The following is a 17,207-nucleotide window of genomic DNA, read 5'->3' on the forward strand; positions in this document are numbered from 1 at the left end:
AAGGTGCTGCTGCCTCTTCCTTCCCCTTGCCAACCACGCCCCCCTCCTGCAGTCTCCGGTGCCCCCACCTCCCAGTGCACAGGATGTCCCTGGGCTTCTAGTGTCACTGAAGACAGCGAGACAGGGACGGACTCTGAGGGGAACACCCTGAGAGAAAAACCAGTCCTGATGCTCCATCTTAGTTCTGAAAAAAATGTTGTTGAGGCCCTGACTGGTGTGGCTCAGTTGGTTGGGCTTCATACTGCAAATCAAAAGGTTGCTGGTTTGATTCCCAGTCAGGGCACAAGCTTGTGTGCGGGGCAGGTCCCCAGCTAGAGGCATGTGAAAGGCAACCAACTGATGTTTCAACATCAAAGTTTCCTTCTCTTTCTCCCTCACTTCCCCTATCTCTAAAAATAAACAAATAATTTTTTTAAAAAGTTTGTTAGATGTTTTTCAACTAAAAGCAGGTGATTAATTCAGCCCTGACCTTGTTCTGTCTTTGGACAACAGATAAATTAGTTTACCTGAAAAGAAATCTTTTCATTTGTATTTCCATGTCACCTGTGATTTTCCCTGCCTTCCACCCACAGCCCTGACAGCTGGTAGGAGGAAGGTCAGCAAAGCTGCTGAAAAGAGGAATATAAAGAGGGCTTGGTTCACGGTACGTGAAGGGCAGTGGTCTACTCCACAGGCAACATGCTGGGCTTTCTGGTCTTCGCCACCCTGGTCCTTTATGGTGAGTGGGTCCTGTGGCCAGAGTTCTGGGGAGGGGACTTGAGCAGGAAGGTCAGAAAGCCACCTCTAAGCCCAGGCCTGCTCTCCAGTGCAGGGCGGGTGGGACACTCTGACTGTGAGTCTAGCAAAAGTTTCACTCTCCCGGGGCCACGACAGGAAAGGTTGGGGCCACTCTGCACCCAGGCCCCACATGAAGCAACGAGGAGATTCTTCCAGGGCCTGGGTCTCCCTACCCGTCCCCACTGGCAGGCAGAAGCCTCAGCAGGTGCCTGGCTGGGGTGAGCACTGCTGCCTTGCCCCTGGAAAACCCTGCCAAAGAGCTGTTTGGGGAGGAGAGTCAGGGAACAGGAGGGTCCCCTCAGGCCAAGGGATGGCCCTGAGCAAGGCTGAGATCACAAGAAGCCTGGTGATTTGAAGTAAATCCTTCACAACATGCCAGGGTTCTAGGGATGCCCAGGCGCTCAGACTCCCTTGCTTTCTAAGGGGGCCCCTGGTTTGCTAGGGAGGGACTGTGAATTTGCTGACAAAGCACAACTGCTCCCCTCCACCCAACCCTGGGCTGACCCCAGGCTTAGTCATCACTCACTCTTTTGCCCTGCAAAGGACACAGCACCCAGGATTTTCCGGAAACCAACGCCCGGGTAGTTGGAGGGACTGAGACCGGGAGGAATTCCTGGCCCTCTCAGGTGGGTGTTCCTTCATAGACCCAGACTTCCGATAAAGTAAGAGCTGCCTCAGACACCAAAACACAGCACGACATGCGTTTGCATGCGTCCTTACCAACAGGAAGCTCTCCGAAGCCCTGGGCTCTGGATTTTAAAGATGTGTGGGACCAGGCTCAGCTGCTTCTTCTAAATGCAAAAGGCCTGAAGAAGGGAATTTAAACAGCGACCACACTCATTCTCCTAGGCACACCCCCAAACACACGACACTGATGGTCCCTGCGACACCACGGGGCCACGTTAACAAGACTGTGTGCCAGGCATGCACTTCAGGCCCCACGTGCCCTGAAACACACACATGCGCACACACGTGCACACCCTTCCACACAGTGTGTGTCACTTACTTGAGTGCACGACTGCCCCCAGTGGCTTACCTGGCTGTTTAAGGAGTTTCCAGTTTCATAACAGGATAGCTAAGCTCTGGTTTATGCAATTCTAAATGTGCAAAACTGGCAAATAGAGAGGAATCACTGCAGTTAGAATTAAATTCCATTTACAACAGTCTGAGCCCCAGATGTCAGGAGCAGAGCTGCTGTGCGATGCGAGATGCTGGCGGAAAAGACGTGAACTGATAAGCAGGAACATTCCGGTGGCATTTCTAAGCCTTCCCTGAAGTAGCGGGACAGGGCACACCTTGGAAGCAGTGGAGGGGAAGCTCTGAGACCCAAGCTTGTGGGTCTTAGTTAATGAAGTGAATCCACAGCCGCATTTCCTTCCCAAGAGGAAGTGGAAGTGGAAGGACCTGGGTTCTCGGCCCTTAGTGCAGCCCACAGAAGGGGGGCCAAGTGCCCTCCGGGCGCCTGCCTTTACCTCCCCCCACCCCCCATACACAGCAAACGTCACCAAACAATGGAGCGTCTTTCCTGCTGCTGGCCCGGGGCCATCTACCGCCAGTTCCCACCAGCACTCCAGTAGCCACCACCAACCAATTCAGAGCGATTGGCAGGTTGAATGAAACCTATTTGCCATCTCTAGCCCAGAAAGCTGGAGAATGTTTTGACGGATGGCGGGAATTTAAGGGGTAGCATATGGTTTGGGGCAAAGCCTTTTAGGAAATACCACTTATTCTTTCTTTCTTCCTTCCCCGTCTAGATTTCCCTCCAGTACCTGTACAGAGGTAACTGGTACCACACCTGTGGAGGGACCCTCATCAGAAGAAACTGGGTGATGACAGCCGCTCACTGCGTGGAGAGGTGAGAAAACACAGACCAGCTTTTCTGAGGCGCCGGCGGGAAGAAGATGGGCCCTTCTGGAGGCATCTGTGTCTCTGACCATGCAGGGCAAGACTCCAAGGGGTTGTTTGGGGGCCTGCGTGAAGGGAGTAGAATACGGAGAAAAGTACACATTCTGGCATCAGGAAAGTCTAGCTTCAAATCCCGTTCCGCCCGCCTACAGCTGTGTGACCTTGGATGACCTATTTAGCTTCTCTAAGTCCTCCTTCCCTTGTCTCTAAGGTGGGTAACAACACCTACTTTGTGGAGTTATTGTGCAGGTTCAGTAAGTGAGCATTTCAGTGTCTAGTCACGCCTGACTGGTAACATGTTTTTCGGAAGGAGCGATGGTTCTCATTTAAGCACATATCGGAATCACCGGGAAGGGCAAGATTGCTGGGCCCCATCCAGCAGTTTCTGATTTGACAGGTCCAGGTTGAGGCCTGATAATCCGCATTGGGAACAATGTCCAGGTTATGCTGATGCTGCTGGTCCAGGGACCATTCTTTAAGAATTACTGGTCTGGAAGTTTATACTTTCCTCTAAATCCCTCTGTGGGCCAAAAGCTACTATTTCACTTATACTCACCATGCCTCCCTCAGGTTACGAGATATTCAGTCTATGATATTTAGTTTAATAAATTGGGAGTATGAAGTTGATGGTAGTTTTTTGTCACTCCCATGCGTTAGTGAATTAGGAAAAGAGATAGCCCTTCCTCACCATCCAGGGCTTTTCCTCCTCCCTCTGCCTGGGCTGGACAAAACGGGTTCCTGTCCTAAGCTGGCTTCCCCACTTCTCGCTAAGGGGGGAGGAGAAGGTTTGAGCACCTTGACTCACCTGGGGCTTTCTTCTCTCACTCCAGCCAAATGACCTTCCGTGTGGTGGTGGGAGACCACAACCTGAGCCAGAACGATGGTACGGAGCAGTATGTGAGTGTGCGGAAGATCGTGGTGCATCCATACTGGAACAGCGATAACGCGGCTGCCGGGTAAGGGCAGGGCTGGGCTGGCCGTGGGCTGGGAGGTGGAGGGCTGACTAGCTAGCAACGGGGCTTTGATTTCCTTCACATTCATCCAGAAGGACTTTGAGAATTCAGGTTTTGGAGCACTTGAGAATTTTTGAAGGTTTTGGTATTTATTTGATCTAGGCTAGATGGCATGAGTGGATCACCTGAAACTCCTTCTCTGCAGAGTTTAATGTTTCCATTTTTATAGTTATTTATTATTCATCTTATGGAGTAGACCCCATCAGCAAGAGTAAATTTCTTTTTCTTTTAAGTTTTATTTATTTATCTATTTTTAAAGTATATTCTGATTATGCCATCACAGTTGTCCCATTTCCCCTCCCTTCATTCCCCTCCACCCTGCACACCCCCACCCCTCCATTCCCCCCCTTTAGTTCATGTCCATGTGTCGTAAGTTCCTTAGCCTCTATATTTCCCATACTATTCTTGCCCTCCCCCTGTCTATTTTCTACCTACCGTCTATGCTACTTATTCTCTGTACCTTCTCCCCCCTTCTCCTCCCACTCCCCTGTTGCTAACCCTCCATGTGATCTCCATTTCTATGGTTCCGCTCCCTATTTAGCTGTCCTCTTAGTTTGCTTTTGTTTTAGGTGTGGTTGTTAGTAACTGTGAGTTTGCTGTCCTTTCACTGTTCATATTTTTATCTTCTTTTCCTTAGATAAGCCCCTTTAACATTTCCTATAATAAGGGCTTGGTGATGATGAACTCCTTCAACTTGACCTTATCTGAGAAGCACTTTATCTGCCCTTCCATTCTAAATGAAAGCTTTGCTGGATAGAGCAATCTTGGATGTAGGTCTTTGGATTTCATGACTTGAAATACTTCTTTCCAACCCCTTCTTGCCTGCAAGGTCTCTTTTGAAAAATCAGCTGACAGTCTGACAAGAATTCCTTTGTAGGTGACTGTCCCCTTATCTCTTGCTGCTTCTAGAATTCTCTCCTTCATTTTAGTCTTGGCTAATGTAATTATGATGTGCCTAGGTGTGTTCCTCCTTGGGTCAACCTTCTTTGGAACTCTCTGAGCTTCCTGGACTTCCTGGAAGTCTATTTCCTTTGCCAAATTGGGGAAGTTCTTCTTTATTATTTGTTCAAATAACTTTTCCACTAGGGGCTGTTTCTTTTCCCCTTCTGGTACCCCTATAATTTGGATGTTGGAACGTTTAAAGATGTCCTGGAGGTTCCTAAGCCTCTCCTCATTTTTTTGAATTCTTGTTTCTTCATTCTTTTCTGCTTGGTTGTTTCTTTCTTCCTTCTGGTCCACTCCATTGATTTGAGTCCCAGATTTGTTTCCATCACTATTGGTTCCCTGTGCATTTTGCTTCATTTCACTTAGTGTAGCCTTCATTTTTTCATCTAATTTGCAACTAAAATCAACCAGTTCTGTGAGCATCCTGATCATCAGTATTTTGAACCATGCATCTGATAGGTTGGCTATCTCTTTGTCGCTTAGAAGTATTGGCTCTGGGGCTTTGAGCTGTTCTTCTGCTTGAGCCATAATGTTTTGGTCCATTTGTGCCTGTTACATATGAAGGGAAGATCCTTAGGTGTTTACCACCTCGGGTCTATCCAGTTTCTGGGTTGTGACTGGGGGTGGGGTCAGAGAGGAGCAATGGTGCTTGTTCTACTCTCTCTGGGATTTTGGTGCCCTCTGCCACTTCCCACAAGCAAATTGGGCCCTTCTGGTGCTGGTTCTCCGGTGGGTGGGCTTATGTATGTTCTAGGATCCCGTGGGTTTCTCTAGTGAATTCTCCTGTGATACTGAGAATCTCCTGAGCCTCTCCCAGCACCTCAACCCCCCAAAAGTTTTTCCAGTCAGTGCTTTTAGGCTTTATTTCCTATTGCTGGGGCCCTGGGTTGCGTGGTCTATCTTGTCCTTTTTATTGCCTAGTTTATCTGTGCGCAAATGTGTGTCTGTGGTCAGCCAGCCACCTTCTAGGCCTTACTGGGTTTTTGTTCCATGCCTGCCCCAGTCTGTCAACCACTGCCTTTTCCTGCCGGGACCCCTCTCCACTAGCCCCCGACTCAACCCCTCTTACTGGTCTGAATGAATGGTTTGTTGTTGTCAGACTTCAGTACAGTTCAATTTTCTCTCTGTTTTGGTTGTATTTTTATTTCTAAATCTTTGTTTTCCCTTAATTTGGTTGCGTGAAGAGGTACGCTATTTCCACCTACGCCTCCATCTTGGCCGGAAGTCAAAAGTAAATTTCTTAAAATGAAACTTACATAAGAAAACTCCTCCCAGACTGAGCTGTACACTTTTGGAAAAGAAGTAGTTGAAATGGCGGTCAGTTCAGCATAATGTGGGGGTTGGAGTCGGTTCAAGTCATTGGCATATTTCTGTGGAGCTTTCAGAACTGCACAGATTTTTACATCTTTCCTCCTGAGCACTCTTCCCTGCTACCATCTTCACTCCACTCTGCTCCTCCCTGATTCCCCACTTATAACTGAAAAGTGTAGTAAGCTCCCCTCCCCAGAGCTGCAGAAATCAGAGCTGGACTACGCACAAAGACCTCACCAGCGCGTGCTGCTGTTAAACACACAATGTCCTCATAATCCAAATGTATAATGCATCGAGTTTGCAACTTAGCCAGTCAGCCCTTCTTCTTCAAAATCGTTGGTTCCCAACTTTATGGGGACAAAAAGGCTCGGCGAGGGCCTGCCCCTGCACTAACCCCAAGGATGGCCTGAGCCCGCGAGTGAGCAGTCTCCTCCCTTCCCGCAGCTACGACATCGCCCTGCTGCGCCTGGCCTACAGTGTTACCCTCAACAGCTACGTCCAGCTGGGTGTGCTGCCGAAGGAAGGGGCCATCCTGGCAAACAACAGTCCCTGCTACATCACAGGCTGGGGCAGGACCAGAAGTGAGTTACCTACATGGCCGCCACCCATGGGGTACAATTTCTGTGGTCCTAGGTATTATTCATAGCCAGAGACCAGAAACCAAAGGAACCAGAGATAAAATAACTGGGACATGAAATCAAAGTAAGACTAGGCCATGGAATCAAGTCAGAGATTCATAGACTCATGACTAACACAAACAAGCAAACAAAATATAATACACAACTTAGAGAGCAGTATGTACCAGCCTTTCATTTTATACATGAGGAAACTGAGGCCCATAGAAATGACAGACCTTGTACAAGTACACATGACTCATTAGCTGGGGCTCGAACCTAGGTATCCTGGCTCCCACTTTGGTGGGTGTTACCCCATCGTGCTACCCCCATAGACGGTCCCCGGTCTTTGGGCTGGAGTGAATGACAGCGGCAGCTGTAGGGTTGGAGAAGTCAAGGCAGAGGAGGCCTCAGCCCCCTTCTGGTCATCACTGGAGGGTTTCTGATAGGGACCGTTGGCCAGATAACAGGGAAAGGTGGGAGAGACTGCGAGCAGAGACGGTTAAGAAGGGCAGAGCCACGAGGCCCGACATGGAAGTCTCTCGGCCACCAGGCAGCATTTGAGCTCAGGAAGGGAACATGGCCTCGCTGTGAACAGCCAGTCTCCTGGGAAAGTCTGGAGCTGAGAGATGTGCTTCTCATCCGGCTCTGCCCTCAGTTCACTTGATGTCATTGTGATTCAATTTCATGGTCTTTAATATGAAAGGGTTGTAAGCATCCAAAGAAATAATTCACATAAAAAGGCTTTGAAAAGTTAAAGAGCCAGATAAAGACAAGCTACACCAAGTTCTTAAGAGATGGAAACAAAGGTGCACAGTCCCGGTTCTGCTTCATGTGGTTAACAGTGTGAGGAGAAAACAGGGCAGGCAGGTATGGTATCAACAAATAATTCTAGTTACTTAACTAAGGTATCCATGAGTTAAAAAAAAAAATCAGGAGTGGGATTGGTTGTTTAGAGCCAGGGAACAATAATCAAGGATGACTCCCTGAAGGAAGGGGCCTCTCTCTTTATATGGAGGAGCCGCTCCATATAAAGAGAGAAAAAAGGAGAATCTGTGACATGCAATGAGCAGAGAGAAGGGCTTGCCCTGAGTTCAGCATTCACTAGGGCTTGGGAAGGTTTGGGAGGATGTGGGAGGTTTTTCCCTTGGACAGCATCTGGGGCTGATCTCCAATGCTGTGTGTCCTTGTTCAGCCAATGGGCAGCTGGCCCAGACCCTGCAGCAGGCGTACCTGCCCACCGTGGACTACGCCACTTGCTCCAAATCCTCCTACTGGGGCTCCATCGTGAAGAACACCATGGTGTGCGCTGGAGGAGACGGAGTGCACTCTGGATGCCAGGTGAACACTTGTAGGAGGCGTCACAAGTCCTGCCCCAGGCCCATCCCCTCTCTGCCTACCACCCCCACCTTTTCCTCACCCCTGTTCCACCCCTACTCACACTCCATATGCAGACTCAACTTTCTAGTCCAGTTTCTGAATGAGAATGATTCTGTGCTAGTAATTCTATGCTCACAGGATCTCAAAGTTGAAAGGAACTTTAAAATGCATCTTGACTAGTACCCCCGCCTCAGGAACTTGTGAGGGGCCCAGCATGTGTGTGTTCTTTGTATATGTGTGTTCTTTAGAATTTGTCTGTGACCTAGATTTTTTATGGAGGCAGTGGGGCTGGGCCTGGAGCAATGCTTGTCATTTCGTACAAGGTGGCCCCCTCCCACCAGTCCCAATTATTCCGGCAGCTCCTCTCCTGCTGCCTTTCACCCCACTAGTACTTACAGCCATACATACGGGAGACTATAGGGGGGGAAAGTGCACAAAATGGTTTTATAGTTTTCATATAATAAATAGGATCTTATTTATTTATATAACAAATAGGTCAATCAGCAATACACCAGCTTACAGATTTCTTAATGCAATTCGGCAAATATTCTTGATTATCTACTGAATAAAATGTGCACTGTGCTAAGCACTAGGGATACAAAGATAAATCAAACTCGGTAGAAGAATGGGAAGAGCAGACATATGATAGAGCACTGTAATACAATATGGTTAAAAATTTTTTCTTTTAACTGTTGTTCAAGTACAGTTGTCTTCATTTTCCCACCACTCCCCCCCACCCCAGCCATCCCCACTTCCCACGCTTGATCCTACCCCCTTTGGTTTTGTCCATGTGTCCTTTATACTTGTTCCTGAAACCCCTTTCCCTTCTTTCCCTCGTTATTCCCTCCCCTGTCCCCTCTGGTCACTGTCAGTTTGTCCTTTATTTCGGTATCTCTGGTGATATTTTGCTTGCTTGTTTGTTGGGTTGATTAGGTTCCACTTATAGGTGAGATCATATGGTATTTGACAATATGGTTGAATGTTATAATAAAGATATGAATCAGGTGATATGGGCATACAAAAAATAGATACTTGCCTCTACCTGTTGGAGTCAGAAAAGACTCGCCTTCCCTGAGAAAGTGGAGTCTGTAGTGCCCTATAGGTTAAACAGGAGACAGAAGGAAAGACATTCAGCTGGAGAGGGAGAGAGGGAACAGCGTGAAGAAAGGCATGGCCCACAAACCTAGTAAGGCATGTGGAGAATTGAAAGGTGTTCCCTACAACTTGCAGTAGCAGAGATCGAAGTCCATAGCTTCCAAATCCAGCCTGTTGCCTGTTTTTGTTTGGCCCATGAGCTAAGAATGGTTTTTACATTTTTAAATGGTTAAAGGGGGAATAAAATAATAATATGTCATGACAGATGAAAAATATAAAATTTCGATGTTCATGGAAAATATTTCATTGGAACACAGCCACAGTTGTTTGTTATGTGTTATTTACGGCTGCTCTTGCAGAATTGAGTAAGTTGCGACAAGACTGAATGGCCTGCAAAGCCTGAAGTATTTACTAATTGGCTTATTATAGAATGTTCGCTGACCCTTTGGGCTAGAACGTAAACTATTGCCATACTAGGAAATGTCAGCTGAGGGCAATAGGAGCCACATGATTTAAGGCTTCAGAGGTCATGCTGAGGACATGAACTTTGTCACTCATATACTAGGAAATTATTGAAGAGTTTTAAATAGAACAGCATGATCAGATTTGTCTTTTAGAAGCACTCTCTGATGACAAGATAATCATGAAGAGGACAAGATTAGCAAGGAGACTGGTTAGGAGACTATTGTAATTGTCCAGGCGAGAAATGTGAGGGCCTGAATCGTGGAGAAGAAAGGAGGAAGCTATGGAACAAATTACAGGCATTTGGCTTCAGTGATTTGGGAAAGGGTTTTGCTCCCTCAAATGAGACAGTATTTGCCCTGACCAGTGTTGCTCAGTCAGTTGGATGTTGTCCCTCAAAGTGAAAGGTCGCTGATCCTATTCCTGGTCAGTGCACATGCCTGGGTTGCAGGTTTAGTCCCCTGTGGGAATGCATACGAGAGGCAACTGATTTGATGTCTTTCTCCCTCCTTTCCCTTCTCTCTAAAAATAAAGAAAACCTTTTTAAAAGTGAGACAAGATAGGATTTTGGAGGAAAGATGATGAGTTCGGTTCTGGATAAGTTGAGTCTGATATTCCTGTGAGGTATTCAGGTATAGTTAATTAGATATGATTAGATATGAAGACAGTGGAACCTTGGAGGGGAGAGCTTGGCTAGACATACCCTTAGTAGCAAATGAGATCCCCTTTGGTCCCCAACACATGGGGAAACTTCTAGAGAAGGAAAAGAACAGTGAGTCAGAAGAACTATGATAACATAAATACTTGAGTGTTTCAGGGAGATAGGTAGAAGACAAAGCACCCGTAAAGACCTAAGATGGATGAGAGGCAAGAGAAAAATAAGGGTTTTATAAAACCTCAGAAAGCACTGATAGGTCACACACACCAGCCAGGAGCCACAGCGGATCACCTAATGTGACTACTTGGCCGCGGGTGAATCAGCGGCACTGTGGCCAGAACAGTTCCAGTGAGGCAGGGATGGCAGAGGCTAAAGGGTAAGGAGGACGTGGCGATGAAAACCGTAGCCGGGAGATGGAGACCACTCTTCCGAGCACCTTGGGTGAGAGAGAGGAATGAAAAAAGTCTGGTAGCTTCGAGAGGGATGACAAGTCAAGGATGGGGTGGATCTTTTAAGAGGGCAGAATTTTGAGTGTGTTTACTAGGCAGAGAGGAAAACAAAGGGATGGCACAAGATCCTGGAGATGTCGCCTGGAGGTGACAAAAAAGAGGGAACCGAGAGGACAGGTGGAGCTGTCTTTGCACAGGGAAAGGGGTGCCCCATGCGCATGAATGTGAAAGAGTGTGCACACTGGGTGGGTGGAAGCTGGCAGATGTTCTGCATTATTGCTTCTATTTACTCATGAGCTAGGAGTCGGACTGGATGCTGAAAATGAAGAGGAAAGGGCTATGTGGGTCTGGATTAATTAAAGTGAATGGGAGAAGCATTGGTTTCCAAAATATTACTGATTGGCTGAGGTTAGAGATTACATAATAGCCATTCATTTTATTCAAAAACCCAGTCGTAGAGAATGGGTTAACCCAGAACTAAGTTTTCCTGCATTACCGAGCAAAAGGACAGGCCTGCTGATCAAACGCAAGGTCCAAGCCAGGTGGAGGAGGAAGCGAAGCCAGCAGCTGGCAGGCAGGCTGTAATAGCAGAAGCAAAAGATTAAATACAGGGTTTTTGTGAGTACTTAGCACTATCGAAGTTGACCAAATCATCCTAGTTTTCCCAGAACTTCCCCAGTGTTAAAACCTAAGTGTTCTGTATCATAGGAACCCAATATGCAAGGAGGGGCAAAAAAAGGAACCAAGGCCTAAGGCACAGGTGGCAAACACAAGACCAGAGGCGGAATCCGGCCCTCCACTTTGTTTTATACGGCCTAGCACCTTGTTTCTACCTGGCAGCAGCAGCACTGAGCTCTGGCTTACCTGTTGAGGAGTGGTTACATTTATATGGCCCTAAAATTACATTTGACCCTTCGAAGGCAACTGCAAGGCTGATGTGGTCCTGAGTGAAAGTGGGTTTGGCACCCCTGGTCTAAGGTGACCTCTTCCAAGTCCCCACCAGCCAGCTTAATTTATAACTTCTTAAGGCTTTAACCTTTTTGAGTTAATTCACTTCACTCTGCTCTCTTCCAGGGTCTTTTTAAAAAAAATAATATAATTATCTCTTTAGTCTCCTTTATTGTCCCTTGTATTTTATTTTACTGTATTTTTTGTCTTTCATGACACTGACATTTTTGAAAAGTCCAGTTGTCTATAACCAGTTTCAAAGAAAGGTAGCCAAGGTGCTCATCAGCCTTAGGGCTTAAAAGCTGAAACAAAATTTAGATTAAGATGTTATCTTTATCCACTTAAATCTCGTGACCCTTAGCCCAAACCCAGTTATTATCTTCTGCTGCTTCAAGGATCAACAATCACCAAGACAAGAAACTAAAGCCAGGTCAGTTCTGGAGGCAAGGTGTCCAGTCAAGGTGCCTGCAGGTTTGGTTTTCTTCTCAGGCCTTTCTCCTGGACTTTTGGACAGGGACCTTCTTGCCGTGTCTTCTCGTGGCCTTTTTTTCTGTGCATGCTGTTCTCTGTGTGCTCAGATTTCTTCTTCTTTTTCAGGGTCTTGAACTCTGAAAATCTCGAGTAGTTGTCTTCTGGATGCCCCTCGAAATGGACAATTCTCCAAGACAACTGTCTCTGAGTGCCTTCCCACTGGAGCTTTCCAAAGAGTGTGTTCCTCTAGGTTTTCAGACTTCTGTGTCCCGGGCCCTTTCCTGAGAGTGAACTCATTGAACTCCACTTATCTCAACCCACGTGCCCCACTGAGCTCTTGTCCATCTCTTCCTCCCGTCCTGAAACCCTCAGCCTTACCCTCCATCTCTCCAGAGCCTCTGTTTCTTTTCAGGTTAATTGGCATAAGAGAATAGCATTACATACAATTCAGTTACCCCTCTGTCCTCTGGCCCAGAAATACTCTCAAATCCCTATTAGAATTTGAGTAGAAGAGATTTAAGTTGTTTTGTTCGTTATGAATACAATAATCTAAATCAAACATCTTCTTTGCCTAAGCAATAGTTCAGGTAGGGTACAGCTAGCCCCTTTTAAATTGCTAATTTGAACTTTTGGTCTCTTTCCCTAGTTCTTTTTTTTAAGTTTTAATTTTTCATTGAAGCTATAGGTATTAAATTGCTTAAGGTGGCAAATAAAACTATGAGGCTTAATAAGGGGAAAGATTTCTTTTACCCCTGAGTTCTTGTTCCCCAGAACAGACCACTTTCAACTCTTTTCCGCTGACCTTGGTTTCTACGCCATATCTCTCTAAAAATATACGGTCACATTGCTACTTAAATTTTCAGTTCAGGCATTATGAGATATGCAATTTCCATTCCTTTTACGCATATATACTTCCTCTAAGCATGAACTCTTCCCATCACCACCTCAACCTCTGAAAATAATTTGTATTAGAGTAACATTTAATGTTTATTATAAGAAATGCTGTTCACAACCAAACCATGCATTCTAGGATTACTTTTCATTTCTTGCATAGTTTTGTTTTCCCTACAAAATAACTGACTTTTTTTTTTTTAATTAATTTATTTATTTATCTTGGGAAGGGAAGGAGAGAGGGAGAGAAACATCCATGTATGGTTGCTTTTCGTGCGTTCCCTGCTGGGAACCGGCCTGCAACCCAGGCATGTGCCCTGACTGGGAATCGAACCGCGATCCTCTGGTTCACAGGCCTGTGCTCAATCCACTGAGCTACACCAGCCAGGGCCTGACTTTTTTATTTGCATAGCTTATACTCAACTTATTGCTGATTCAATCCCACACTCTCCACTAATTAGTAAGTGACCAATTTTATCTTCTCTTGTCCCTAGTGTTCTGTCTTGGTAAAGGTCTGTTTGCATTGGTCACAAGAGACACTTCCTAAGTTTTTTTCATTTTGGAAACTCTAGAGCTTTGTTTCCAAAAATGTCTATTTGTTGATGATTTCCTCCCCTCCATTTTTCTTTTCTCTTTCCAGAATTAGTTGTTCACATATTTGCTTCCTAAACTGGTTCTCTTATTTTCTCTATATTTTGTTTGTTCTACTTTATCTTTCAACACTTTCAATATTTCATTCCTACTATCATATTCATAATTTCCAAAGGCTGTTTTTGTTTTCTAAATGTTTTGTTTAATAGCACACTGTTTTTATATCATGGATGCAATATTAATCATAGTTTTATTTCTTGTTTTCTTCTCCCTGCATAATCTTTGTTGCCTTTGTTTTTTGTTTATTTCTTAGTCTCTTTCTTTTATTTTTGTACCACAGACTTTCTTCAAATGTTTCATAATCCTTCACCACCTGCTCTTATCTCAGAGTGGGGTAGTGAAAGCTGACAGGCAGCTCCAAACCTCAGGTGGAGTTCAGCTGCAGTGAACTGCTTTGTCAAGTGATCTGGCGAGGCCATTTCACTGGGGGATTTCCAACGTCAGTGTCTTTAGATCTTCCCTCTTTTGTTGGCCGGATTGTCCCAAGAAATATCTTCCAACTTTGTATCTGGAGTTATAGAACTGGCATTCTGGGGACTGAGTACGAAGAATAACGCAAGGTTATATTCTATAAACCCAGATTCCTCTGATTCTAAGCCTGAGTATGTAACCACTACCAAATACACCACTTTCTCTCCTCTGCACCCCAGTTTAACATGCACTGACTACCTCCCCTGTGTGTAAAGGCTAAGTCTAATTAGACCCATTGGTCTCAATGTATGGAATAAAGAAATCATTAGAACACTCTACTTCTCCCTTCCCAGGTTCAATTTAAATCAATAAAAGCTATTAAGCTGCAGATATTCAAAGTTCTATGTTAGCATTGTGGAAAGGAGAAATATCAGCAAGACATAGCTTTTGTCTTACACTCCCAGGCTCTTAGACATGTGTGGGAGGTAGAAACAAATTGTGAGACCAAACTACAAAGTTCTGCATGTTCTGCATGACATAAATAATGCAAAAGAAAGGAAGAAGTACTGTGGTTGTTTAGAAAAGAAGAAGAGATTCATCTTGATTGTGGGGATATGAAGCAAGTGGTGATTTGAACTGGAGTTTTAAAACTGTACAGGTTTTTACAAACAGAGATGGGGGTGGGCAGGGCATAAGCCAAAGTAAAGGCCAAAAGATCAAAATATCTGGGATTTTAGGACTCTGCTTTTATTCCCTGCAGGGTGATTCCGGGGGCCCCCTCCACTGCTTGGTGAACGGCCAGTATGCCGTCCATGGGGTGACCAGCTTTGTGTCCAGCCTGGGCTGTAATGTGGCCAGGAAGCCCACAGTCTTCACCCGGGTCTCTGCTTACATCTCTTGGATAAATAATGTGAGTCTTCTCAAATAATGGTCCAAATAGGGTCACCTGGAAGCCTGTACACTAGCTGGATTGGGGAGCAAATTTGGGCAGGGAAAGCCAACATGTTCCTCACCACATTCACATGTTTTACTCCTTTCCCTTCCCTCCGTAATGCACTTTCCCTCAATAATGCTGGCGTCCTGAGTTCCCCTTCACATAGCCACTAAGCAGGCCTCACCATGTCATTTACTACACAGGGTAAGATAGTGGTAACAACACATCTGAACCAGGCGTATATCACTGCTGTCCTAAATTAAAGCCAAAGGAGAAACAGTTTCAGAAGGCCTGCATGGTCCTGGGCAAGGGAAGAAGCACTAACATTCTCTCCCATGATGAGAATTTGCTCTACCCTTTGGAAAGAGGTTTTACTACTTCAACCAATATTCAAGGGTTAGGTGAGACTCTACCTGCACTGACCTCATGGGAGAGTCTCAGAGTCATCCCACCTGTGCCCTCCAGCTTTTGACAGATTCTGGAGTCTTGTGACATGAACACTGACTCACAACCATTTCAAAGTCTGTCCTTGCCACTAAGTCCTGCATATATGCCTATAACATTGAATTGCCCTGACACAGACGAAGCCTACTTCCTGCCCTACAACCTCTTAACTCCCATAAACCCGGCAGAAGGCCATTCTTGGCTGGGAACCCTAAAGCAAAAAGAAAGGAGGTGGGCAGATGTAACTGACTGTGGGTACAAATGGCTTTTCCTTCAGGTCATTGCCAGCAACTGAACATCTTCCTGAGTACAAGAGGCATCCAAAGATGATTCTTCAATTCACAGCAGAACTTGGGGTCATCAAGAAAAAAACATTCCAGGAGACTGTTGAGCCAGATACAGAAAAGCAAGTAAAACTGCATATACATTATCAACTTGTGTCTTTTTATTTGTAATTAGAAGAAATTATTTTCTTTAGATTATTATTTTATTATTTTATTTAGATTATTTTCTTTAGAAGAAATACAGTTAGATGACCCAAGTTGGATTGCACATTTCTGGGCTGATTCTTCCATTTGTTGCCACCTCTACCAGTTCACAAACTAAGCCAAGTGGGAATGAGTTTATATGATCTTTTTTGAATTACCTTGTATTTTAGGATCTACCTATCCATTAATCTGCTCATCCGCCCTCCTTCTATGCTTATTTACTATATTTAAAGGCACAGAGTACTTTTAAATGCTCCTGAGTTACATACACAATGTGCTCTCATCTCCCAGCCACACTATGTGGCTCCTCCTTTTGTTTCCCCCTTCAGTGCCTAGAACCAGCGCTCACTCCCAGGTTCTGGATGAGGGCAACTTCTTGGTAGGGTACACTAGAGACAGGAATACAGGGTGAGGTGGTAACTCAGATGCCAGCAAAGAGAGTGGCAAATAAAAAAGGAGACTAGGAAGGAGAGATTAAAAGAGGATAAAAGAAGACACTGAATGAAGAAAAGAAAGAATTAAGGGGAAGGGGCAGAACAAAAAGGGAGAGGAGTCAATAATACGGGGCTTCACGTGGGCCACAGCCATAGTTGCATCTGCAAGCACCAGAAGCATTTGGGAGGCCAAGGTAATGCTGGTGGCTTGCATCATCACAGGTCAACGTTGATAACTATCGCTCAGGTTACTTTGGGAAAGTTGGTTGAGGCATGACCACTTAAAGAGGAACCAGAGCTTCTGCCCAACTGTCAACCTTGATAAACTGTGGACCTTGTTCAGTGAGCAGACACAGGTAAATGCTGCCAAAAACAAGACCAGAGCTGCTCCATCACTGATGTGGTGCGATCGGGCCAAGTTCTGGGGAAGGGAAAGCTCCCAAAGCGGCCTGACATCACAATGGCCAAATTCTTCAGCACAAGGGTAGAGGAGAAGATTAAGGGTATTGGTGGTCTTGTGTCCTGGTAGCTTGAAGCCACACAGAGGAAAGTTCATGAAGTATTCACAAGTATTTTTTGGGGGGAAAAAATATATATATTCTTTCAAAAAAGAAAAGTCCAGCCATTGTTAATATAACAACAATTTGTGCAACATCAATGTAAGCTGGCAGCCAAGGACAGTGGACTAGAATGAACATGCATGAACAATGATGACTCCACCTTCACTGTACTAGTCAGAGGGGGTGGTAGATGCTGGTGAGTGGGCATGTGTGCTGTGTGGCCACTGCATTCAAAATGACTGAGCAATAACAGCAACAAATCTGTATCAAATTTTGCATTAAGTTTGAACATTCCTCTGTGGAAACTATTCAGATGGTCCAGAAGACCACAGCTATGGGCAACTGGTGATTAGCAGCTTCATCACA

General features: G+C 45.5%; 1 protein-coding gene across 1 annotated transcript; it reads left to right on the top strand.

Moving 5' to 3' along the window:
* Nucleotides 1–668: 668 nt before the first annotated feature.
* CELA1 (chymotrypsin like elastase 1) lies at nt 669–15,789 on the top strand. The gene is made up of 8 exons (XM_037031014.1): nt 669–718; nt 1,321–1,403; nt 2,532–2,632; nt 3,513–3,638; nt 6,396–6,532; nt 7,761–7,906; nt 14,742–14,891; nt 15,637–15,789. The coding sequence occupies exons 1-8, from the start codon at nt 679–681 to the stop codon at nt 15,652–15,654; spliced, it is 801 nt and encodes a 266-aa protein (XP_036886909.1). The 5' UTR covers nt 669–678; the 3' UTR covers nt 15,655–15,789.
* Nucleotides 15,790–17,207: the final 1,418 nt, after the last annotated feature.

This window comes from Sturnira hondurensis, unplaced genomic scaffold (assembly GCF_014824575.4).
Source record: "Sturnira hondurensis isolate 20B ecotype Veracruz unplaced genomic scaffold, ASM1482457v3 Scaffold0020903, whole genome shotgun sequence".
Lineage (NCBI taxonomy): Eukaryota > Metazoa > Chordata > Mammalia > Chiroptera > Phyllostomidae > Sturnira > Sturnira hondurensis.

Coding starts and splice junctions, on each gene's coding strand:
- CELA1 (XM_037031014.1), top strand. CDS start 679: ATGCTGGGCTTTCTGGTCTTCGCCACCCTGGTCCTTTATG. Junction 6,533..7,760: donor AGGCTGGGGCAGGACCAGAA/GTGAGTTACCTA, acceptor GTCCTTGTTCAG/CCAATGGGCAGCTGGCCCAG. Junction 7,907..14,741: donor GAGTGCACTCTGGATGCCAG/GTGAACACTTGT, acceptor TATTCCCTGCAG/GGTGATTCCGGGGGCCCCCT.